This window comes from Nerophis lumbriciformis, linkage group LG22, assembly GCF_033978685.3.
Source record: "Nerophis lumbriciformis linkage group LG22, RoL_Nlum_v2.1, whole genome shotgun sequence".
NCBI lineage: Eukaryota > Metazoa > Chordata > Actinopteri > Syngnathiformes > Syngnathidae > Nerophis > Nerophis lumbriciformis.
Window position 1 is genome coordinate 27,832,313 of NC_084569.2, and position 25,146 is coordinate 27,857,458.

Below are 25,146 nucleotides of genomic sequence, written 5' to 3' on the forward strand. Positions count from 1 at the left end.
GTTGCTCAATCTGCTCTTGCTGTTTTTACAACATGGCAACAACATGTGCTGATGCACCACATGCATATGATGGCTGCCATGTCTGGGTCAACCGGAAAAGGACGGCGGTTTGATTCGGTGACAAAGTGTGAATGCACATCTGTCTGTGTGTGTGTGTGTGTGTGTGTGTGTGTGTGTGTGTGTGTGTGTGTGTGTGTGTATGTGTGTGTGTGTGTGTGTGTGTGTGTGTGTGTGTGTGTGTGTGTGTGTAGTCCGCTCCACACCTGGGGAGGAGCGCGCCATCATGAATGGCATCTTTGTGCAGAGGTCCATCTTCTCAGGAGACCTCAGTAAATGCGCATGTTTGTGTTCCCGGCTTTGTCCTTTGCCCTCTCGCCGCGAAACAAACGGTCGCTCTGTTCGAGAAAAGGGACCGCTAAAACCCGACGGTGGGAAAAAGCTCCGCATTGCACATACTTAACCTGCTTCCGTCCTGCACGGGAAAGATTAAGCTTGAGAAATAATAAGGAGCAAGAACCATTTACAAGGCAAGCAACAACAACAAAAAGACTATTAAAACGGCAAGTAGGACATTTATGGTATTGCGACACACTTTAACTGGTGAGAGTAGTAGTAGCAGTTAAAAAACTGACTAAATTGTAATTCCATAAATTCCGGACTACAAGCAGCTACTTTTTTCCTACACTTTGAGCCCTGCAGCTTATAAGACTGTGCGCAAACACATGTCCGCGCCTGAAAGAAGATCGGTGAAGAATAAGAAAGTGCTGTGTGTCTAGGAATGAAACACAGAGGGGGTTGTGTGTACACGGGAGAAAATACTGTTGGAATGGGGCCTGTTGTTAGCATAAGATTGGCAATAAAACTTAAAAAGTGCGTCCGACTATGTGTGTCTTCTTTTGGATGCTAAAATACATTATATTACTTTATATTTTTTTCAGGGCAGCACGGTGGAACAGGGGTTAGTACTAGGGATGCCCGATAATACCGGACTACCGATATTATCAGCCGATAAATGCTTCAAAATGTAATATCGGAAATCATCAGTATCGGTTTCAAAATTTTCAGTATCGGTTTCAAAAAGTAACATTTATGACTTTTTAAAACGGCACTGTGTACACAGACATAGGGAGGAGTACAGAGCGCCAATAGACTTAAAGGCACTTCCTTTGCGTGCCAGCCCAATCACCCCAGTCACATAATATCTACGGCTTTTCACACACACAAGTGAATGCAAGGCATACTTGGTCTACAGCCATACAGGTCACACTGAGGGTGGCCGTATAAACAACTTTAACACTGTTACAAATATGCGCCACACTGTGAACCCACACCAAACAAGAATGACAAACACATTTCGGGAGAACATCCGCACCATAACACAACATAAACACAACAGAACAAATACCCAGAACCCCTTGCAGCACTAACTCTTCCGAGACGCTACAATATACACACCCCGCTACCCCCTACCCGCTCCCCCCCCCACCTCAACCCCGCCCACCTCAATCTCCTCTTGCTCGCTCAGGGAGCGCATATCCCAAATTCCAAGCTTCTGTTTTGAGGCATGTTAAAAAAAATAATGCACTTTGTGACTTCAATAATAAATATGGCAGTGCCATGTTGGCATTTTTTTCCATAACTTGAGTTGATTTATTTTGGAAAACCTTGTTACATTGTTTAATGCATCCAGCAGGGCATCAGAACAAAATTAGGCATAGTAATGTGTTAATTCCACGACTGTATATATAGGTATCGGTTGATATCGGAATCGGTAATTAAGAGTTAGACAATATCGGAATATCGGATATCGCCATTAAAGCCATTATCTGACATCTCTAGTTAGTACGTGTGCCTCACAATACGAAGGTCCTGGGTTCAATCCTGGGCTCGGGATCTTTGGATCTGTGAAGTTTGCATGTTCTCCCTGTGACTGCGTGGGTTCTCTCCGGGTACTCCGGCTTCCTCCCACTTCCAAAGACATGCACCTGGGCATAGGTTGATTGGCAAGACTAAAAATTGGCCCTAGTGTGTGAATGTGAGTGTGAATGTTGTCTGTCTAACTGTGTTGGCCCTGCGATGAGGTGGCGACTTGTACCCCACCTTCCGCCCGAGTACAGCTGAGATAGGCTCCAGCACCCCCCGCGACCCCGTAAGGGACATGCGGTAGAAAATGGATGGATGGATATTTAGTTTCACGTAAAAAAAAAACTAATTTTTAAGGTGTGGCGGCTAATATATTTCCATGGTGCACTGCCACTATCAATTACATTAAGGGGGAACCCTTTAATTAGTATGAACATATAGATATATAATTTTGCTCCATTTTTTAACTGATGCTGATTATTATACAATGTACTTTGTTGATCATTTTTCAAGTGTATAATATTGTATCCACCTGCTAGTAGTAATGTTTTATGTTTGTGTTGTTTTGATGTTTATTGTTCCCATGATTGCAAACACACCATCCGTGCCTGAAAGAAGATTGGTGGAGAATAATAAGGAAATGTGTGTCTGGGAGTGAAGCACAGAGACGTAAGGGTGTGCACGGAAAGGGATACTGTTGGAAATGAACCGGTTATTAGCAGAAGTTTGGCAATAAAAATTAAAAATAACGTTGAACTTTGTGTGACTTCTTCAGGATGCTAAAATACAAAACCAAAAACCAGTGAAGTTGGCACGTTGTGTAAATCATTAATAAAAAACAGAATACAATGATTTGCAAATCATTTTTATTCAATTGAATGAAAGAGTAAAGACAAGATACTTAATGTTCGTACTGAGAAACTTTTTTTTTTTTGCAAATAATCATTAACTTAGAATTTAATGGCAGCAACACGTTGCAAAAAAGTTGTCACAGGGGCATTTTTACCACTGTGTTACATGGCCTTTCCTTTTAACAACACTCAGTAAATGTTTGGGAACTGAGGAGACCAATTTTTGAAGCTTTTCAGGTGGAATTCTTTCCCATTCTTGCTTGATGTACAGCTTAAGTTGTTCAACAGTCCGGGGTCTCTGTTGTGGTATTTTAGGCTTCATAATGCGCCACACATTTTCAATGAGAGACAAGTCTGGACTACAGGCAGGCCAGTCTAGTACCCGCATTCTTTTACTATGAAGCCACGCTGTTGTAACACGTGCAGAATGTGGCTTGGCATTGTCTTGCTGAAATAAGCAGGGGCGTCCATTAAAAAGACTTTGCTTGGATGGCAACATATGTTGTTCAAAAACCTGTATGTACCTTTCAGCATTAATGGTGCCTTCTCAGATGTGTAAGTTACTCATGCCTTGGGCACTAATACACCTCCATACAATCACAGATGCTGGCTTTTGAACTTTACGTCTATAACAATCCGGATGGTTCTTTTGCTCTTTGGTCCAGAAGACACGACGTCCATAGTTTCCAAAAACAATTTGAAATGTGGACTCGTTAGACCACAGAATAATTTTCCACTTTGCATCAGTCCATGTTAGATGAGCTCAGATCCAGCGGCGTTTCTGGGTGTTGTTGATAATTGGCTTTCGCTTTGCATAGTAGAGTTTTAACTTGCACTTACAGATGTAGCGACAAACTGTAGTTACTGACAGTGGTTTTCTGAAGTGTTCCTGAGCCCATGTGGTGATATCCTTTACACACTGATGTCGCTTTTTGATGCAGTACCGACTGAGGGATCCAAGGTTACATTGGTTTTCAGCCTTGCTGCTTACGTGCAGTGATTTCTCCAGATTCTCTGAATCTTTTGGTGATATTACGGAATGTAAATTGGTGAAATCCCTTAATTCCTTGCAGTAGCTTGTTGAGAAATGTTGTTGTTAAACTGTTTGACAATTTGCTCACCAATTAGCCTGTTCACCTGTGGGATGTTCCAAATAAATGTTTGATGAGCATTCCTCAACGTTTTCAGTCTTTTTTGCCACTTGTGCCAGCCTTTTTGAAACATGTTGCAGGCATCAAATTCCAAATGAGCTAATATTTGCAAAAAATAAAGTTTACCAGTTCGAACGTTAAGTATCTTCTCTTTCCAGTGTATTCAATTGAATATAAGTTGAAAAGGATTTTCAAATCATTCGATTCTGTTTTTGTTCACGATTTACACAACGTGCCAACTTCACTGGTTTGGGGTTTTGTACATTATATTACTTTATTTGGTTTCACGTAAAAACCCCTAACTTTTAAGGTGTGGCGGCTAACTATCAATTACATTAAAGGGAAACCCGGTAAACAAATAGGTTATATATTATATAATTTTGCTCAATTTTTTATTGTTGCTGCTTACTGTACAATGTACTTTGATGATCATTTTTCAAGTGTATCATACTGTAACGACCTGCTGGTAGTAATGTTTTATGTTTGTGTTGTTTTGATGTTTATTGTTCCCATGATTGCAAACGTCCGTGCCTGAAAGAAGATTGGTGGAGAATAAGGAAATATTGTTGTGTGTCTAGGACATAGACGTAAGTGTGTGCACCGGAAGGGATAATGAACCGGTTGTGAGCAAAAGTTTGGCAATAAAAGTTAAAAATAACATTGGACTTTGTGTGTAATATAATGTATTTACATTATATTACTTTATTCGGTTTTCACATAAAAACCCTTACTTTTAAGGTGTGACGGCTAAGATTTTGCCTTGGCGTAGGCTACTACTGTCATTTGTTGAATTTGTGAATAAACACTGTGTAAACAGTTCGTATGCAGCCTATAAATGTACGCAGTCTTCACTAATGGATGCCAGGCCTTAAACTCCAAAACATGAACGACAACTGTGAGATGATTTAATGCGTGATCCCGCCTTTTCTACTCACTGGAACGAATCCAAACACAAATGTGTCATCGACCATGTGACACTTTCAACCAGAAAGTTTCAATCTGGAAGAAAACGGGGCCATCAGACTAGGGGGCTTTACTTTGGTTGCAACGCGTTGCCAGGCTGTAGGGGGGACATACGGTGTAAGGAGATACGGGAGAAGACATGATGCTAATGGACATGGGAAGCAGATTAAAAATGATGAGTGCAGAGGGGCTGAAGGGGATAAGAGGTCCATTTTATAATACACACAATTATCCTTCTGAACCGATGCTGGCGCTTATGATGGTCCAAAAAATTTAATAAAAAACGTCCAAAAGAATATTGGCAGATTTCAGTTTTAATAATTACAGCAGGAAATAAAGAAGTCATTAGTGAAGGCGGCCTATCCAACCAGAAGTGAACAATGTAATCTAATAAGATCAAATACCAGACCTGTATCAAAATTCTGCCTTCTGATATTACTGTAAGCCACCACTTTTTCCCTACACTTTGAGCTCTGCAGCTTATAAAACAGTGCGGCTAATTTATGAATTGAATATGAACGCTGAGACACTAAAATGGTCAGTTATTGTTTGTGCTAGGGCGCCATCTTTTGGATGAGTTTGCTCACTGCAGGTGCTGCTGGGTGACTGCCTTCAGTGTTTCCTGCGGTTTAAAGCTTTGAATCGGAAGTACAAGTGCCGTTCCCTGTTCTAATTGTCCATCGCTTCTCTACTTGTATGGCTTCTTCATTCATCACTCCAAGCAACGTTTGTTAGTTTTACAATTAGAGATGTCCGATAATATCGGCCTGCCGATATTATCGGTCGATAAATGCTTTAAAATGTAATATCGGAAACTATCAGTATGGTTTTTTTTTTTATTATCGGTATCGCGTTTTTATTTTTATGTATTTTTTTTTTTATTAAATCAACATAAAAAACACAAGATACACTTACAATTAGTGCACCAACCCAAAAAAACACTCATTCACACAAAAGGGTTGTTTCTTTCTGTTATTAATATTCTGGTTCCTACATTATATATCAATATATATCAATACAGTCTGCAAGGGATACAGTCCGTAAGCACACATGATTGTGCGTGCTGCTGGTCCACTAATAGTACTAACCTTTAACAGTTAATTTCACTCATTTTCATTAATTACTAGTTTCTATGTAACTGTTTTTATATTGTTTTACTTTCTTTTTTATTCAAGAAAATGTTTCAAATTTATTTATCTTATTTAATTTTCTTTAAAAAAAGGACCTTATCTTCACCATACCTGGTTGTCCAAATTAGGCATAATAATGTGTTAATTCCACGACTGTATATATCGGTATCGGTTGATATCGATATCGGTAATTAAGAGTTGGACAATATCGGAATATCGGATATCGGCAAAAAAGCCATTATCGGACATCCCTATTTACAATATAACTAAAACTGTTTATACTTACTAAACTGTCCCATGTGTGATGTCTGTAGGAGTGTTTTCATGCATATTTGTACGTGCTATTGTAATGTAATGAAGCTAGCGTCATGAGCATTAGCTAATATGCTACCACGTTTACGTGTGTCTGTGTTAGTATTAGTAACTTATGATGGCATTCTTTTTGTATTGTTTCAGTTTCACAAATTCCCCAGTAAATTCACCAAAATGTCACCGTGGAGTATTGAGTCGGTTTCGCTGATTGGAGAGCTAGCTTCCGCATGTCCATGACAATGACTTCTGTTTTGTTTTATCAGCCATTTTACTGCCGTGTTCCAGACACCATTTGGAAACAATTAAGGTATAAATAAAGAAACATTTACAGAATCTTTCTGTGTAAACCACTCATTTCATATCCTCTATACATCTGCAGCTTATAGTCCGGTGCGGCTTATGTATGGGGGAAAAAAATGTTTCTTTAAAGTTTAGTGGGTGCGGCTTGTATACCAGTGCGCTCTATAGTCCGAAAATCCTGTACTTAACATCATGTATATAAAACGTTGCTGGAGGCTTTATAGAGCGACTCCCTTTGGCTCCATTGTTAGCTGCCTTTTGCTCAAGTTTATTTACAAGTTAGAATGCATGAAAAAAGGAAAACATACAGTCGTGGTCAAAAGTTTACATACACTTGTAAAGAACATAATGTCATGGCTGTCTTGAGTTTCCAATAATTTCTACAACTCTTATTTTGTTGTGATAGAGTGTGTCACGGCGCGGTCTCGAACCCACAATTCTCCCGCAGCAAGATCCAACACTCTGTCTGGCAGCATGCCAGGACACGCCCCCGCACACGCCGAACGCTTCACGCTCACGCTTTGCCGCAGCTGCAGATTGTCAGCGATCAGCGCAACTGGCAATAATCAGGAGGACAACATAAAGACCAGTCGCTCCTTGGAACCTACACCGGAACGTCGTTAACTCTCAGTAGTAAGCATTACGTCTCTGGCTTCCCTCTTGTTGTCCTCGCCCTTGTTCTCCGTGTCCTTTTTGTCTCCTTGACTCATGTCCCTTGTCTCCCTTGCAGTACCCGTCTTGTTTCGTGTGCTCGAGCTCTGTACCTCCATCCGGATTTTGGACTGCCTCCCTCGATCCTCGACCCTTGCCTGGACACGGACCTTGTCGCTTCTCTCCTGCCCTCGACCTCCTGCCTGTCCCCGGACTTACTTTGTGCCTAGCCCTCTTGGACTGACAAAGAATTCATCCATCACGCACGTACAACATTCTCTGGTATTATTTACCATATTTTTGGAGTATAAGTCGCTCCGGAGTATAAGTCGCACCAGCCGAAAATGCATAAGAAAGAAGGGAAAAAACATATATAAGTCGCATTTTGGGGGGAAATGTATTTGATAAAACCCAACACCAAGTATAGACTTTTGAAAGGCAATTTAAAATAAATAAAGAATAGTGAACAACAGGCTGAATAAGTGTACGTTATATGACGCATAAATAACTGATATGTTAACGTAACATATTATGGTAAGAGTCATTCAAATAACTATAACATATACATATATATATTACCAAACAATCTGTCACTCCTATTAGCTAAATCCCATGAAATCTTATACGTCTAGTCTCTTACGTGAATGAACTAAATAATATTATTTCATATTTTACGGTAATGTGTTAATAATTTCACACATAAGTCGCTCCTGAGTATAAGTCGCACCCCCGGCCAAACTATGAAAAAAACAGCGACTTATAGTCCGAAAAATACGGTACATGGTTAATTTCACACTTAGTCCTGCAACCAACACGTAGAGTAGCATACACCTCCCACACAATCATCAAAGGTTACAATAAACACGGTAACCTGAGTTTCTTCATGGTGTCGTCTCCTTCCACCCCTCGCGTACATAACAGAGCGATTGGAGCACATACTTTTGGTCACAAAAAACAATCATGAAGTTTGGTTATTTTATGAATTTATTATGGGTCTACTGAAAATGTGACCAAATCTGCTGGGTCAAAAGTATACATACAACAATGTTAATATTTGGTTAACGTATTTTCCGCACTATAAGGCGCACCTAAAAACCTCAAATTTTCTCAAAAGCTGACAGTGTGCCTTATAATCCGGTGCGCCTTATATATGGACCAATATTGAGCCACAAAAGGTCTCGCAACTACGGTAAGCAGCCGCCGACTTCATTTTCCCCGTAGAAGAAGAAGTGCGCGGTGCATGCTGGGATATATGACTGTGCGAGGCGTGCCGTTTCATTTCCATTTGTGTGTTTATGTAAAGTCCCCAAAATGGTTCTTATTAAGAGACACGCTTACGAAGCAGAGTTTAAACTCAAGGCGATCAGTCACGCAGTAGAACACGGGAATAGAGCAGTAGCGAGAGAATTTAACATTGTCACTGAACTGCTAGACAACAGCAGCGACACTTACTCGATTAATGACGACTTCGACGAGACGGAGCATGTTGGATGCCGTATTCGCCCAACTGTTTAATTCGGACACTGAAGAAGAAGAATTTGAGGGATTCGTGGATAAGGAATAACTTAATAAAGTGAGCTTTACATGTTTATTTTGTGTGTTGTGTTGTGTGACATTAACGTTTGAGCAACGTTGAGTTATTGATATTGTTATTGCTTTGCACTATTTCGAGTGTTACTATATTGTGATTGCACTAACGTTTGATTTACCGTAACAGTATCAGACTGTTTTTTACGTGTTTATTGAACCAGGGAAAAGTTCCCCTCCACTATGTGATATAAATGTTGCACTACATGTTATACCTTGCTGTTGTTAAAAGATAAACAAAACACCACGTCACTGACTTTACCTCGGGGAAAATAATAAAACAGCTGTTTATTCATTTTGGGAGTGAACACAGTTGTCAGAACGCTGGTTTGTAATCTATTAATAAAGTTTGACTGACCTATCTGACTGTTTTGTTGACATTCCCTTTAGCACAGCTCCATCTAATGGATGCGTAACGTAACCCCAGCCTCTACTGTAGCATCTATTCTATGCGCCTTATAATGCGGTGCGCCTTATATATGAACAAAGTTTTAAAATAGGCCATTCATTGAAGGTGCGCCTTATAATCCGGTGTGCCTTATATTGCGGAAAATACGGTACATGTCCCTTGGCAAGTTTCACTGCAACGGGCTGATGATTTTAGGTTGTCCTGAAGAATTTGGAGGTAATCCTCCTTTTTAATTGTCCCATTTACTCTCTGTAAAGCACCAGTTCCATAGGCAGCAAAACAGGCCCAAAGCATAATACTACCACCACCATGCTTGACGGTAAGCATGGTGTTCCTGGGATTAAAGGCCTCACCTTTTCTCCTCCAAACATATTGTTGGGTATTGTGACCAAACAGCTCAATTTTTGTTTCATCACAAAAAAATAAGAGTTGTAGAAATTATTGGAAACTCAAGACAGCCATGACATTATGTTCTTTACAAGTGTATGTAAACTTTTGACCACAATTGAATGTGTGAATGATCGGCAAAATTCCCCAGAAAGTGCAGTTCCACTTTAAACCAACTGTTTTTTTTTTGTTTTTTTTATAAAACAGAGTAATTTTGAATGGCTACACGGACAAGCTAAATCAGCAGGTAGCTACAGAGACGTTTCAAATTGATTTCCTCCTGTCTGGACATTCCCTGTGCAACACTGTATCCTATTCATAGAAGGCCATTTATCCTCCTTCAGTTACTACTCTCCTAGTTTCCTACACATTGTTTGGTAGTACATTAAAAAAAAAAAAAAAAATCACAATGGCACCAGGCTGCTATTTGTGCTTCATTGTCCCGCTGTATTCCCAAAAAGTACATGACAACACAATAGTAGCGGTTCGGGTTACAGTCTCAAAAGTGTTGTTATTGTGCAGCACTGCTACTACACACTGCGCCTGGTCCTTGCCAACAGGTAATAATAGCTTTGGAGCTCATTCCACTTTGCTGTGCTGGCCTGTGGGTCTAGACAGGCTGGCTGAGGATGGAGCCTCAGGTCTGTGCTACCTTTAAACCCAACACCACCATCACAGCAAAAACAAACAGGCTATCACATGACCTCGGCGCTGTGGACGCATCAGGTGTAGCCACAGGTGGGTCACCCGTTTCCGTCGAGACCGGCTTACGCTCTCTCACTCCATGACACATTCTGAGAGGTCACGATGGCCATAATTGTCTGGCCTCACAAGTCGTAATACGAGCGCGCACACACACAAAGTGAATGTTTGCTGTGAACCAACACCTCCACGTCAAAAGCTATTTGGAGCCTGTTTGGGTAACGTTGTTTCCTTGTTTGTTACGGCAGTGGACTTTTATCTCAATTCTAGCTTGACATACTGAATGTTAAAATTACAGAAACTTATGCATTTTCCCACTTTTACAATTTCTCCATGTCTCCGTCTAAAACAGGGGTGTCAAACTCATTTTAGGTCGGGGGCCACATAGAGAAAAATCTACTGCCAAGTGGGTCGGACTGGTAAAATCACGGCTCGATAACTTAAAAATAAAGACAACTTCAGATTGTTTTCTTTGTTTAAAAATGGAACAAGCACATTGTTTTGCTCAGTATGGGCCGCAGCGATACTCTGTTGTTTTTCCACTTTTCCACCACTTGTGGCAGTAATGGCAATCACAATATTAAACAAAGTCTGGAGCTAAAGTCATTGAGAACTTTCTTAAGCGCAAAAATTATGACAAAAGTAGTGAAGCTGTACTTTCATTTGCACTTTAATTGCATTGGTAGTTTATTTAAAACACATGTTTGTACAAACCCCGTTTCCATATGAGTTGGGGAATTGTGTTAGATGTAAATATAAACAGAATACAATGATTTGCAAATCATTTTCAACCCATATTCAATTGAATGCACTACAAAGATAAGATATTTGACTTATAAACTTTATTTTTTTTTGCAAATAATAATCAACTTAGAATTTCATGGCTGCAACACGTGCCAAAGTAGTTGGGAAAGGGCATGTTCACCACTGTGTTACATGGCCTTTCCTTTTAACAACACTCTATAAACGTTTGGGAACTGAGGAGACACATTTTTTAAGCTTCTCAGGTGGAATTCTTTCCCATTCTTGCTTGATGTACAGCTTAAGTTGTTCAACAGTCCGGGGTCTCCGTTGGGGATATTTTAGGATTCATAATGCGCCACACATTTTCAATGAGAGACAGGTCTGGACTACAGGCAGGCCGGTCTAGTACCCGCACTCTTTTACTATGAAGCCACGTTGATGTAACACGTTGCTTGGCATTGTCTTACTGAAATAAACAGGGGCGTCCATGGTAACGTTGCTTGGATGGCAACATATGTTGCTCCAAAACCTGTATGTACCTTTCAGCATTAATGGTGCCTTCACAGATGTGTAAGTTACCCATGTCTTGGGCACTAATACACCCCCATACCATCACAGATGCTGGCTTTTCAACTTTGCGCCTATAACAATCCGGATGGTTCTTTTCCTCTTTGGTCCGGAGGACACGACGTCCACAGTTTCCAAAATCAATTTGAAATGTGGACTCGTCAGACCACAGAACACTTTTCCACTTTGTATCAGTCCATCTTAGATGAGCTCAGGCCCAGCGAAGCCGACGGCGTTTCTGGGTGTTGTTGATAAACGGTTTTCGCCTTGCATAGGAGAGTTTTAACTTGCACTTACAGATGTAGCGACCAACTGTAGTTACTGACAGTGGGTTTCTGAAGTGTTCCTGAGCCCATGTGGTGATATCCTTTACACACTGATGTCGCTTGTTGATGTAGTACAGCCTGAGGGATCGAAGGTCACGGGCTTAGCTGCTTACATGCAGTGATTTCTCCAGATTCTCTGAACCCTTTGATGATATTACGGACCGTAGATGGTGAAATCCCTAAATTCCTTGCAATAGCTGGTTGAGAAAGGTTTTTCTTGAACTGTTCAACAATTTGCTCACGCATTTGTTGACAAAGTGGTGACCCTCGCTCCATCCTTGTTTGTGAAAGACTGAGCATTTCATGGAATCTACTTTTATAGCCAATCATGGCACCCACCTATTCCCAATTTGCCTGTTCACCTGTGGGATGTTCCAAATAAGTGTTTGATGAGCATTCCTCAACTTTATCAGTATTTATTGCCACCTTTCCCAACTTCTTTGTCACGTGTTGCTAGCATCAAATTCTAAAGTTAATGATTATTTGAAAAAAAAAAAAGGTTTATCAGTTTGAACATCAAATATGTTGTCTTTGTAGCATATTCAACTGAATATGGGTTGAAAATGATTTGCAAATCATTGTATTTCGTTTATATTTACATCTAACACAATTTCCCAACTCATATGGAAACAGGGTTTGTAAATGAGCATCAAGCTAGCAGACTTTGAAAGAGTGGAGCCTTATTTTGCGTTTGAGCGTTTTCTACAACGCTTATTTGCCTTGTTGGTGTTGAAAATTGCAACATTACTTAGAGCAGCGTTTCTTAACCATAGGGCCGGGGCCCCTAGAGGGCTGCCAAAAAAGATATGTTTCTCAGCTGTGCTCAGTATAGGCCGCAGCGATACCCTGTTGTTTTTCCACTTTTCCACCACTTGTGGCAGTAATGACAATCTCAATAATAAACAAAGTTTGGAGCTTAAGTCATTAAGAACTTTCTTAAGCGCAAAAATTATGACTAAAGTAGTGAAGCTGTATTTTCTTTTGCACTTTAATTGCATTGGTAGTTTATTTAAAACACATTTATACATGATAAAATATGTATTATTAAATGTAGTTTTTGTTGTTATTTCTTAATTAATTACTTTATTTGTATTTATTTGTTTTCTGTTTTATTGAATAGGATTAAAATGAAGAGTAAGATTACTAATTAAGTGGAGATATTTGAGTGGGCCCCTGGCTCCTCTGAGTCAAAAAAGTTAAGAAACCCTGACTTAGAGGGAGTTTGGCTGGGTCCACCTCAAATGCTGCTTAAGTGTATTGAGACAGTGTTTTAGTCCGAAACCAGAAGTGACATATCGAAATATGGCACGGTTTGATACCCGGTAGTACCGACAGAATTCTGTTGGTGCCTATAAAGTAGAGATGTCCGATAATATTGGCCAGCCGATATTATCGTCCGATAAATGCTTTAAAATGTAATATCGGAAATTATCGGTATCGGTTTCAACCTCCCGATTTTCCCGGGAGACTCACAAATTTCAGTGCCCCTCCCGAAAATCTCCCGGGGCAACCATTCTCCCGATTTCCACTTGGACAACATTATTGGGGGCGTGCCTTAAAGGCACTGCCTTTAGCGTCCTATACAACCTGTCGTCACGTCCGCTTTTCCTCCATACAAACAGCGTGCCGGCCCAACCACATAATATATGCGGCTTTTACTCACACATAAGTGAATGCAAGGCATACTTGATCAACAGCCATACAGGTCACACTGAGGGTGGCCGTATAAACAACTTTAACACTGTTACAAATATGCGCCACACTGTGAACCCACACCAAACAAGAATGACAAACACATTTCGGGAGAACATCCGCACCGTAACACAACAGAACAAATACCCAGAGCCCCTTGCAGCACTAACTCTTCCGGGACCCTACAATATTCACCCCCCGCTGCCCCCCCCCCCCAATCTCCAGGATTCGGAGGTCTCAAGGTTGGCAAGTATGCTCTAGTATACTCTGGACTGAAGCTGTGTGCCTTCATTGTTTTTGTAGCTGTTGTTTTGAGGCATGTTTAAAAAAATTCAAAAATAATGCACTTTGTGAAAGTCAAAGTATAGTATTTCCCATAGTTGTAGTGGGTATCAGGATTATCTCAGGGAGAACATGTCCCAAATTCCAAGCTGCTGTTTTGAGGCATGTTAAAAAAAATTAAAAAAAATTAAAAATTGCCTGGAGGTGTTCTTTTAGTGCGGTTTTGAAGGAGGATAGAGATGCCCTTTCTTTTACACCTGTTGGGAGTGCATTCCACATTGATGTGGCATAGAAAGAGAATGAGTTAAGACCTTTGTTAGATCGGAATCTGGGTTTAACGTGGTTAGTAGAGTAACCGTGTAATACTCTTCCATATCAGTAGGTGGCAGCAGGTAGCTAATTGCTTTGTAGATGTTGGAAACAGCGGGAGGCAGCGTGGAGGTAAAAGGGTGTCTAATGCTTAAACCAAAAATAAACAAAAGGTGAGTGCCCCTAAGAAAAGGAATTGAAGCTTAGGGAAGGCTATGCAGAACGAAACTAAAACTGAACTGGCTACAAAGTAAACAAAAACAGAATGCTGGACGACAGCAAAGACATACTGTGGAGCAAAGATGGCGTCCACAATGTAACATCCGAACATGACATGACAATCGACAAAGTCCCCACGAAGAAGGATAAAAACAAAGTAGATGCTGGAAATATCGCTCAAAGGAAGACCTGAAACTGCTCCAGGAAAATACCAAAAAAAGAGAAAAAGCCACCAAAATTGGAGCGCAAGTCGAGAACTAAAACACTACACACAGGAAAACAGCAAAAAACTCAAAATAAGTCACGGCGTGATGTGACTGATGGTGACAGTACACCTACTTTGTGACAAGAGCTATATTAATGCATGCTTGGTTATGGTTTAAAGTCATATCCAACAATTGCGACAACGACTTTTTACTGTCAACTGAGTTTCGTTGTTTAATCATTTCTGCTGGTGGTGTGCCTCCGCATTTTGACAACACAAAAAATGTGCCTTGGCTCAAAAAAGGTTGAAAATCACTGGTTTAATGCATCCAGCGGTTGCATCCAGAGTTGGACAATATCGGAATATCGGCAAAAAAGCCATTATCAGACATCTCTACTATAAAGGTACTAAATTCGGTGCCCATCCCTATGTACGCCAGAAAAGTAGTTCCTCTGTGTTATATATATATATATATATATATATATATATATATATATATATATATATATATATATATATATATATATTTATTTATTACGGATGTCCGATAATGGCTTTTTGCCGATATCCGATATTCCGATATTGTCCAACTCTTTAATTACCGATACCGATATCAACCGATACCAATATCAACCGATATATGCAGTTGTGGAATTAACACATTTTTATGTATATATTTGGACAACCAGGTATGGTGAAGATAAGGTACTTTTTTTTTTTAATTAATAAAATAAAATAAGATAAATAAATTAAAAACATTTTCTTGAATAAAAAAAGAAAGTAAAACAATATAAAAACAGTTACATAGAAACTCGTAATTAATGAAAATGAGTAAAATTAACTGCTAAAGGTTAGTACTATTAGTGGACCAGCAGCACGCACAATCATGTGTGCTTACAGACTGTATCCCTTGCAGACTGTATTGATATATATTGATATATAATGTAGGAACCAGAATATTAATAACAGAAAGAAACAACCCTTTTGTGTGAATGAGTGTGAATGAGTGTAAATGGGGGAGGGAGGTGTTTTGGGTTGGTGCACTAATTGTAAGTGTATCTTGTGTTTTTAATGTTGATTTAATAAAAATAAATAAATAAATAAAAATTAAAAAAAGATACCGATAATAAAAAAAACGATACCGATAATTTCCGATATTACATTTTAACGCATTTATCGGCCGATAATATCACGGACATCCCTAATATATATATATATATATATATATATATATATATATATATATATATATATATATATATGAGTATTGTTGGTGGCTTTATGGGCAAAAAGGCTACCTTGTTAGCAGTCTCTACAATTTAGGATACACAAAAAAGAGAAAGACGTCGGTATTGTGAGAAATAGGTAAATAAATAAAAAAGTGCAGTTCCCCTTTAAAAAGATCTTTTTGGATAAAGTTATCTTCTGTCTCTCTCCCATAACCTAACCTGCTCGACTGCACTCAATGCCAAAAGCTCTCTTCCGTTTTAATTAATGCATGCAATCAATTAATGGGGGCTATAAAGGGAGCCATATAGTGCATGCTTGTTATCTGTACTTAAAGCAGTGAAAAGCGGGAAGATATTTTTGGGGAACAATCCAAAGACACAATGTTACCGTGGCAGCTGGAGACACTGTGAGCCGAGTCATGGCGCGGTCTCATAACACTCGAGAGACAATCCGTCGAGTTCCAAAAGGAGCCCTCTCTGAAGTCTTGCGAGGCCATTAAAGAAAATGGAAGACGCCGCCTCCATTCTGCCGTGTGATCAATACAAAAGTAATTTGGCTGCTCTCCTCCACCCAGGAAAGGAGCAGCGGCAGCGTGCGGAGCTCTTACAGTTTAAACCCCAAAAGGAATAAACAATTCATGAGCCAGGCTGCAGACTGTGTAGCTTCCCCAAAGTGAACGTTACGTTATCAACTCGGCGCAGCGTTCGCCTTGATTTACGCCCGTGAAGTCATCTGCAGCGGCCGGGGCCAAAAAGATAAACAGCCAACTAAACGGGGAGAAAAAGTTCAAGGCGCACTCATAATGTGTACGTGAATATGAATGGTGTGTTTTTTAAATTAACTGCACTTAAGGGACACTTCATTAGGCACACCTGCACCAGTTTGATGGACGGTCAGTGAGGTAATAATGAACAATTAATGTATGATTGTGGTTCATTATTTGCATTTCTTAAATATAAAACAATAATTATCATATCTAGGGGTGTCAAATTATTGTGTCAATTGCAATTAATTATTTAGGGCCATATTTAGTTTGTTTTTCTAATTATATTAATCAAAATGCGCATCTCTAGCGTTACTGTCTCTCTATGCCTGTGAGTTACCGTTTTCTTGTCATTTTTTATTTAAGCAGTCATTAACAGCTTAACAACAAAAAACTACCGTATGGACAATAGAGCACAGCAGGATATAAGCCGCACCCACTACATTTTAGAATAATTTTTTTCCCCCACATATTAGCCGCACCGGACTATAAGTGGCAGATATATATGTTGTGAAATTAGTTATTTACACAGAAAGATTCTGAAAATACTGCGATGAGGTGGCGACTTGTCCAGGGTGTACCCCGCCTTCCGCCCGATTGTAGCTGAGATAGGCTCCAGCGCCCCCCGCGACGCCGAAGGGAATAAGCGGTAGAAAATGGATGGATGGATGGATTCTGAAAATATTTATTTACATACCTTAATTGTTTCCAAACGGTGTCTGTAACACGGCAGTAAAACGGCTGATCAAACAAAATAGGACCCACTAGCTGCGGAAGCTAGCTCTAAAATCAGCTAAACAGACTCAATAACTCCACGGCGACGTTTTGGTAAATTTACTGAGGAATTTGCGCAACTGAAACACAAAAATAATTCCGTTGTAAGTTAATAATACTAACACAAACACTCGTAAACGTATTAGCATATCAGCTCATGCTAACGACGCTAGCTTGATTACATTACGATAGCACGTACAAATATGCATGAAAACACTCCGACAGATAATCACACATGGGACTATTTAGTAAGTATTAATAGTTTTAGTTATATTGTAAAACTTACAGACGTTGCTTGGGGTAATGAATGAATAATCCATATGAGTAAGAAATGCTACGGAGAAAAACACTACCGATAAATGGAATGACACTGCAGCACCAGCAGTGAGAGAACTCGTCCAAAAGATAGCGCCATAGCACAAACAATAAAAAAAAAATTAAAGTTTTTGCTTGTTTTTTTTTGGTAAATAGTTTTTATTAAGGCTGTTAACAAAGAAACATTCATAATTTAGCCTTCCATATTATAAGCCGCAGTGTTCAAAGTGTAGGAAAAATGTAGCGGTTTATAGTCCAGAAATGATGGTAGGTTAAAACGGAGTAAGGAAAAGCAGTGGTGGACTATGGATGACTGGACGAAAGTCATATTTAGTGATGAACAGCCAATCGGTATTGGGCAAAGTCAGAAACTTTTTTTTGGTGCCGTTCCAATGAGATTAATTAATTAATTAATTCCAGATTAATGAAGACGACTGCCTGAAGAAAACATGCAGCCCCATATCGTCATTAGCTATGTGCACAATTGTTTTGATTAAAAGTCTAACCGGAATAAAAATGCTTCATGTAAACACCCCATTCGGAATATTCTGAACCAATCATACACGTTCAGATTAAAATTTCCTTTCGATCTACATATCTACATAAATATACACATACTGTATATACATATATATATGTATCAGGGTTTCCCCGCAGCGCTTTGTTGTTAAGGCAGTCGCCTTAACAACAAAGAGCCACCGCCTAAACTAAAGTCTTAACAAGCTGCTCCGCATAGTTCTGCGTCTGCCTCTGTCATTATGTCTCTGCAGCACCCAGCATTGTCCCACCTACAGAACCATCTGATTGGTTACACGCAGAGGGTAACAGCCAATCAGCAGTGCGTATTCAGAGCGGTAACAGCCAATCAGCATTACGTATTCAGAGCGCATGTAGTCAGTGCTCCTTCGGTGGAGTGAGCAGATAGGTGTTTAGCAGGTAAGGCAGCGGACTCTCCCCAAATTATAATAAACACCTCCCAGTCAACTACTAGTAACATCACTATGAACCAGAGGTGTGGACTCGAGTCACATGACTTGGACTCGAGTCAGACTCGAGTCATGAATTTGATGACTTTAGACTCGACTTGACAAAATGTAAAGAGACTTGCAACTCGACTTAGACTTTAACATCAATGACTTGTGACTTCACTTGGACTTGAGCCTTTTGACTTGACATGACTTGACATGACTTGCCACTTTCCCCAAAATCCAAAGCTTAAAAAGTTATTTGGGAGCGCTCCGTATTTTTCATTTTCTTCGTCTGTCTATCAGCGTGTTATTCCTGTCAGCTGGTGTGCTGTCAGTACAACAGCCAATCAAATTAGAAGTACGTTGTTTTCATCACACAGCATTCATCCAATCAAATTGCAGGACAACCAATGAACAAGAGTTGTCCAACAACGTGCCAGTGATAAACAATTATGTTAAAGTTGGTTTCGTTCGGGTATAAAAACTACGACTTGGTCAACAAAAAACGAATTGCCGTATGCAAATCACGCAGTTCGAATATTACAGACGGAGACGCAACAACTTCCAACTTCGTTCGACATTTGAAGTTGCACAAAGAAGGGTAAGTTTGGAATGTAAGATAACGTTTATTGGCTAAGTAACGTGACTTTTATTTGCTGTGTAGTTAAATCAGTGAGGCTGCAAACTCACTGCTAACGTTATAACCATAGACATCTTATAAGTAGACGCAGCATAGAGCGCTACTGCCTACTGGCGCAGACGAGGGGCGGGGCCGCCATCTTGGAGTGGTGATCCGCTCCACTCAGTGCAATTCATTTGGCAGGAGCAATGAACTGTCAGCGCATTTAATTCATTTTACCTCACTGAATACCACTGATTTTCATGCGCTTTTTTGTCATATGTGTGTAACAGACACATGTTTTGGCGTGTTTTATTATTCATAGTTTGCTTAACAGTAATATAATATTCTTATACGCTATAAGTGACCAGACGTCCGAGATCAAAACTGGGAATATAATCCCAGAGAAGGGGGAAAAAAACGGTAAGCTATTTTTAAGTTGAAGAAACAATATGATTAGGTTATATATACATATGCGTGTATCCTACATAAACAATGTATGAATACATTAGATATCTATATATCTTAGGGACCTATAGACTGTATCTCTGTTGCTTCAGCAGCAGAGAGTTTATTCTGTCTTGACACTTTGTATTGATATTTTCTATTACATTCTTCCCTTAAATGATAATGTTTGCAGTGATTGTTTTATATGTATTATTTTATGTAAGTCGCTTTGGATAAAAGCGTCTGCCAAATACTTAAACATATATAAACACCTGAAAGTCTTCATATCAGCTAAAACCACCAATCTGTTTCACTGGATTCAGAATAAAACCAAATTCTGTTTAACCCAACAATGTTAGTATTTGAATATTGTTACTTGAAGACTGATTCCTGGTTACAATTATACTGTTAAGAAAGTATTGTCTTATACTTTGCCTAAAATGAGAATGCATCATAATCAGTAGTGGCTGGTGAATTTTGTTTTAGGTGGGGCTGAAAGTTTGTAAACCAAACCCCTGTAGGGGCGTCATCCTCCCCCAGAAGATTTCTTTGTGATTTTCACATACAAATATTGAAGATCTTTGATCCTTCTCAACTCTGTGGTAATATTATTTTCATAAAATACAACCAATAGTACGTTAATGTTAAATCTTACTTGTGAAAAGTAATCCCCCGATTCCTATTTTCAACAGTCCGCTCATTTGAGCAGGAAAACGCTGAACACCATCTTTGTTTTCTACCTTTCAACTGTCAGTTTAGGCTGCTCGCCGGCTCCTCATCAGCACTTCAAGATGGCGGGCAAATTGCTCACGTCACAGCAACCAATGCTGCGTCTACTTATAAGATGTCTATGGTTATAACGTCATTGCAAACACGGCAATCTGTTGCGTCCACTGCAGTTTGCTACCTTATTCATACTTTTTGTCAAGTGATTTTTTTTTAAGCAGGGTTTCATGAGGTACCTATACATAACGTTACATTAGTCAATGTATCACACACAGTAACGTAACGTTAGTCAATGTATCACACACAGTAACATTACGTTAGTCAATGTATCACACACAGTAACATTACGTTAGTCAATGTATCACACACAGTAACGTAACGTTAGACGGCAGTCAGCAGCACCGCGTATTTTAGCCACCTACAAAAAGACAAACATAGTCAAATAAAGGTCAGTTAAAATGTATACTATATTAAGAATATGTGTACATATTGCATAGGGTCCTGACATCTAAAAAGTACAACTCTGTTCATTGTTATGTTCATATATTTGTTATGTTTTTCATGTGTACGCACACATAAACACACATATAGTATGAGATGAGATCAATGAGATAAGGTAAGAACAGGATAGAAACTGCTGTGGAACTAGTTACAATGCAATATGCCATGGAAATACAATGTTAACACTTTTGTGCAAATAAGTACAGTTGCACTTGTTTTTTTCAAATGTGTTTATTCTGTAAAGGAATGAGTTACATGTTTAAAATGACTGGTTAATAGTGATGAGGTGGCGACTTGTCCAGGGTGTAAAACGCCTTCCGCCCGATTGTAGCTGAGATAGGCTCCAGTGCCCCCCGCGACCCCAAAGGGAATAAGCGGTAGAAAATGGATGGATGGATGGATGGTTAATAGTGCTATTTTGAAGTGCAATGTCAGCACTATCTTTTTCCCTGCAATTTCAAATGCACTTGTTTTAATAAATAAATACAGCGTTTTAAAAGCATACACAATCTGTGTAAATATATTAGTCTGTGGTTAAATGACTTGAAAGGACTCGAAACTCAAAATGCAGGACTTGGGACTTGACTTGAGACTTTCCAGTCTTGACTTTGGACTTGACTCGGACTTGCCCTGTCTTGACTCGGGACTTGACTCGAGACTTGAGGGTAAAGACTTGAGACTTACTTGTGACTTGCAAAGCAATGACTTGGTCCCACCTCTGCTATGAACCCGTTGACGTTCTCGAAACATAAGCGGCAGCTCAGCTCGCTCGCAGTCCTTGAGGTGAAGGCTAATTATCTTTTAGCGTAACGTTAGCTCACTGTGCGGTGTGTGTTACGGACAGCAAAGCCCTGTCTGTCTCTACAAGTTATTTCACTTGACCTTGTTCTGTGTGGATTGAGCTGTGTTGAAGCAGCAAAAAAGGACATATATATATATATATATATATATATATATATATATATATATATATATATATATATATATATATATATATATATATATATAACATATATAGACAAAGAGCAGCTCGAAGATCTCTATGAGGAACACTGACAAGGAACCCAGATTTCCCTCGCCCGGACGCGGGTCACCGGGGCCCCCCTCTGGAGCCAGGCCCGGAGGTGGGGCACGATGGCGAGCGCCTGGTGGCCGGGCCTGCCCCCATGGGGCCCGGCCGGGCAGAGCCCGAAGAGGCAACGTGGGTCCCCCCTCCAATGGGCTCACCACCCATAGCAGGGGTCATAGAGGTCGGGTGCGATGTGAGCTGGGCGGAAGCCGAAGGCATGGCACTTGGCGGTCCGATCCTCGGCTACAGAAGCTAGCTCTTGGGACGTGGAACGTCACCTCGCTGGGGGGGAAGGAGCCTGAGCTAGTGCGCGAGGTGGAGAAGTTCCGGCTAGATATAGTCGGACTCACTTCGACGCACAGCAAGGGCTCTGGAACCAGTTCTCTCGAGAGGGGCTGGACTCTCTTCCACTCTGGCGTTGCCGGCAGTGAGAGGCGACGGGCTGGGGTGGCAATTCTTGTTTCCCCCCGGCTCAGAGCCTGCACATTGGAGTTCAACCCGCTGGACGAGAGGGTAGCTTCCCTCCGCCTTCGGGTGGGGGAACGGGTCCTGACTGTGGTTTGCGCTTATGCGCCAAACCGCAGCTCAGAGTACCCACCCTTTTTGGATTCACTCGAGGGAGTACTTGAGAGTGCGCCCCCCGGGTGATTCCCTCGTTCTACTGGGAGACTTCAATGCTCATGTTGGCAGCGACAGTGAAACCTGGAGAGGCGTGATTGGGAAGAATGGCCGCCCGGATCTGAATCCGAGTGGTGTTTTGTTATTGGACTTTTGTGCTCGTCACAGATTGTCAATAACAAACACCATGTTCAAACATAAGGGTGTCCATATGTGCACTTGGCACCAGGACACCCTAGGCCGCAGTTCCATGATCGACTTTGTAGTTGTGTCATCGGATTTGCGGCCTCATGTTTTGGACACTCGGGTGAAGAGAGGGGCGGAGCTTTCTACCGATCACCACCTGGTGGTGAGTTGGCTGCGATGGTGGGGGAGGATGCCGGACAGACCTGGCAGGCCCAAACGCATTGTGAGGGTTTGCTGGGAACGTCTGGCAGAGTCTCCTGTCAGAGAGAGTTTCAATTCCCACCTCCGGAAGAACTTTGAACATGTCACGAGGGAGGTGCTGGACATTGAGTCCGAATGGACCATGTTCCGCGCCTCTATTGTCGAGGCGGCTGATTGGAGCTGTGGCCGCAAGGTAGTTGGTGCTTGTCGTGGCGGTAATCCTAGAACCCGTTGGTGGACACCGGCGGTGAGGGATGCCGTCAAGCTGAAGAAGGAGTCCTATCGGGTTCTTTTGGCTCATAGGGCTCCTGAGGCAGCGGACAGGTACCGACAGGCCAAGCGGTGTGCGGCTTCAGCGGTTGCGGAGGCAAAAACTCGGACATGGGAGGAGTTCGGGGAAGCCATGGAAAATGACTTCCGGACGGCTTCGAAGCGATTCTGGACCACCATCCGCCGCCTCAGGAAGGGGAAGCAGTGCACTATCAACACCGTGTATGGTGAGGATGGTGTTCTGCTGACCTCGACTGCGGATGTTGTGGATCGGTGGAGGGAATACTTCGAAGACCTCCTCAATCCCACCAACACGTCTTCCTATGAGGAAGCAGTGCCTGGGGCATCTGTGGTAGACTCTTCTATTTCTGGGGCTGAGGTTGCTGAGGTAGTTAAAAAGCTCCTCGGTGGCAAGGCCCCGGGGGTGGATGAGATCTGCCCGGAGTTCCTTAAGGCTCTGGATGCTGTGGGGCTGTCTTGGTTGACAAGACTCTGCAGCATCGCGTGGACATCGGGGGCGGTACCTCTGGATTGGCAGACCGGGGTGGTGGTTCCTCTCTTTAAGAAGGGGAACCGGAGGGTGTGTTCTAACTATCGTGGGATCACACTCCTCAGCCTTCCCGGTAAGGTCTATTCAGGTGTACTGGAGAGGAGGCTACGCCGGATAGTCGAACCTCGGATTCAGGAGGAACAGTGTGGTTTTCGTCCTGGTCGTGGAACTGTGGACCAGCTCTATACTCTCGGCAGGGTCCTTGAGGGTGCATGGGAGTTTGCCCAAACAGTCTACATGTGTTTTGTGGACTTGGAGAAGGCATTCGACCGTGTCCCTCGGGAAGTCCTGTGGGGAGTGCTCAGAGAGTACGGGGTATCGGACTGTCTGATTGTGGCAGTCCGCTCCCTGTATGATCAGTGCCAGAGCTTGGTCCGCATTGCCGGTAGTAAGTCGGACACGTTTCCAGTGAGGGTTGGACTCCGCCAAGGCTGCCCTTTGTCACCGATTCTGTTCATAACTTTTATGGACAGAATTTCTAGGCGCAGTCAAGGCGTTGAGGGGATCTGGTTTGGTGGCTGCAGGATTAGGTCTCTGCTTTTTGCAGATGATGTGGTCCTGATGGCTTCATCTGGCCAGGATCTTCAGCTCTCACTGGATCGGTTCGCAGCTGAGTGTGAAGCGACTGGGATGAGAATCAGCACCTCCAAGTCCGAGTCCATGGTTCTCGCCCGGAAAAGGGTGGAGTGCCATCTCCGGGTTGGGGAGGAGATCTTGCCCCAAGTGGAGGAGTTCAAGTACCTCGGAGTCTTGTTCACGAGTGGGGGAAGAGTGGATCGTGAGATCGACAGGCGGATCGGTGCGGCGTCTTCAGTAATGCGGACGCTGTATCGATCCGTTGTGGTGAAGAAGGAGCTGAGCCGGAAGGCAAAGCTCTCAATTTACCGGTCGATCTACGTTCCCATCCTCACCTATGGTCATGAGCTTTGGGTTATGACCGAAAGGACAAGATCACGGGTACAAGCGGCCGAAATGAGTTTCCTCCGCCGGGTGGCGGGGCTCTCCCTTAGAGATAGGGTGAGAAGCTCTGCCATCCGGGAGGAGCTCAAAGTAAAGCCGCTGCTCCTCTACATCGAGAGGAGCCAGATGAGGTGGTTCGGGCATCTGGTCAGGATGCCACCCGAACGCCTCCCTAGGGAGGTGTTTAGGGCACGTCCCACCGGTAGGAGGCCGCGGGGAAGACCCAGGACACGTTGGGAAGACTATGTCTCCCGGCTGGCCTGGGAACGCCTCGGGGTCCCACAGGAAGAGCTGGACGA

General features: G+C 41.8%; 1 protein-coding gene across 2 annotated transcripts in view; it reads right to left on the reverse strand.

Moving 5' to 3' along the window:
* LOC133615207 (serine/threonine-protein kinase N1-like) overlaps positions 1-25,146 on the reverse strand; it is a 135,898-nt gene that overhangs the window by 91,810 nt on the left and 18,942 nt on the right. The window contains exon 1 of one of the 2 annotated variants that reach the window (XM_061973605.2): positions 16,268-16,419. The exons of the other annotated variant lie outside the window; for it this stretch is intronic. Within the exon in view, the coding sequence (XP_061829589.2) occupies positions 16,268-16,300 (33 nt within the window). The 5' untranslated portion in view covers positions 16,301-16,419. Of the gene's footprint in view, positions 1-16,267; positions 16,420-25,146 lie in introns of those variants that run through there. 2 annotated transcript variants of the gene reach the window in all.